Source organism: Buceros rhinoceros, unplaced genomic scaffold (assembly GCF_000710305.1).
Source record: "Buceros rhinoceros silvestris isolate BGI_N320 unplaced genomic scaffold, ASM71030v1 scaffold5846, whole genome shotgun sequence".
Classification (NCBI taxonomy): Eukaryota; Metazoa; Chordata; class Aves; order Bucerotiformes; family Bucerotidae; genus Buceros; species Buceros rhinoceros.
Window position 1 is genome coordinate 1676 of NW_010416834.1, and position 1086 is coordinate 2761.

The window sequence follows — 1086 nt, forward strand, 5'->3', positions numbered from 1 at the left end:
CCTGCCCCTCCAATCCCGGCAGTCTCAGGGCAAGGGGGGGCTTCTCCAGCAAGCCCCCACTGCCACTCCAGAGCACTCAAGGGACAGATGCGCTCTGAGAAGGGCGGCTGAGCCTCACCCCCAAGAGCCCAGGACCCCTCGGCTCGCTCCCCGGGATGCTGCGTGCACCCCTCTGCCACCCCCGGGGCTCACCGGGGTCCCACCACCCTCGCCTGATTTAACCGTCCGTCGCTGGCAGGGGAGCGATGAGGAATGAGCCAGCTGTGCTTCGGATGAGCTTGAGGGCTGTCCCCAGCTGCAGGGGAGCTTCACGTGCGGGTCAGCAGTGGAAGACGACAGGAACTTCAGGGAAAAGCCTGCCCTGTCCTGCAGCCAGCACCCCACAGGGGAACACCCAAGGACCAGCGGAGGGCAGAAGAGGCTCCTCTGTCACGGCCCCACTCTGCCCAGGGATTCGTGCCCCAAGCTGCGGTTTCCAGAGCAGAGCTGTAATCCCCCCCTGCGATGTTTCCTCTGCAATGTCCCATGTGCCTGAAGTCCCTGCTCCAGAAAGGCTTTTCCCCTCTCCAGCACCAGCAGCTGTGACAGCGTGTTTCTCGTGGTCCCCAACACCTCATCAGCATTCCTCTCCACAGCCACCACCGAAACATCTTTATATGACAGCTCCTCCCTGCAAATCGCTGCCCCATCACAAACCGCTGCTCCTCAGGTTGCTCGGTGGCAGATGCAGGGGCCCCTGGGCACCAGCTCTGGCAGCCCCCCTCTCTGGTATGGAGAACCGTCAGCACCCCTGAATCCCTGAGGGGGACTCCACAGGGACCTCTCTCCCCCCACTGCCTCTCCAGACCCTGCGGCACCGCTCCTGGCGATGGAAATGGGCTGATGGCCCTTCCCCCAGCCACTGTCCCACCAGAGGCAGGTTCTGAGCCCCGTGACCGGCTCTAGCCAAGCTGGTAGGTAGCCCAGCGCCCTTCCCGAGCACAGGCTCGTGCCTGTGCCAAAGCCGCGATGCTCCATACCTACGAAGAGAACGAGGCAGGGGCCCTCATTCAGCGGCACGGCGTTGGAATCCGTCAGCTCCAGCAC

At 63.9% G+C, this 1086-nt stretch overlaps 1 protein-coding gene across 1 annotated transcript in view; it reads right to left on the minus strand.

Annotated features, from left to right (window-relative positions):
- Window positions 1-1086, minus strand: part of NXN (nucleoredoxin) — a gene marked incomplete at both ends in the record, with an annotated part of 11835 nt that overhangs the window by 1572 nt on the left and 9177 nt on the right. Inside the window, one exon of the mRNA XM_010137950.1 lies at window positions 1020-1084. Coding sequence (XP_010136252.1) covers window positions 1020-1084 — 65 coding nt within the window. The remainder of the gene's footprint in view (window positions 1-1019; window positions 1085-1086) is intronic.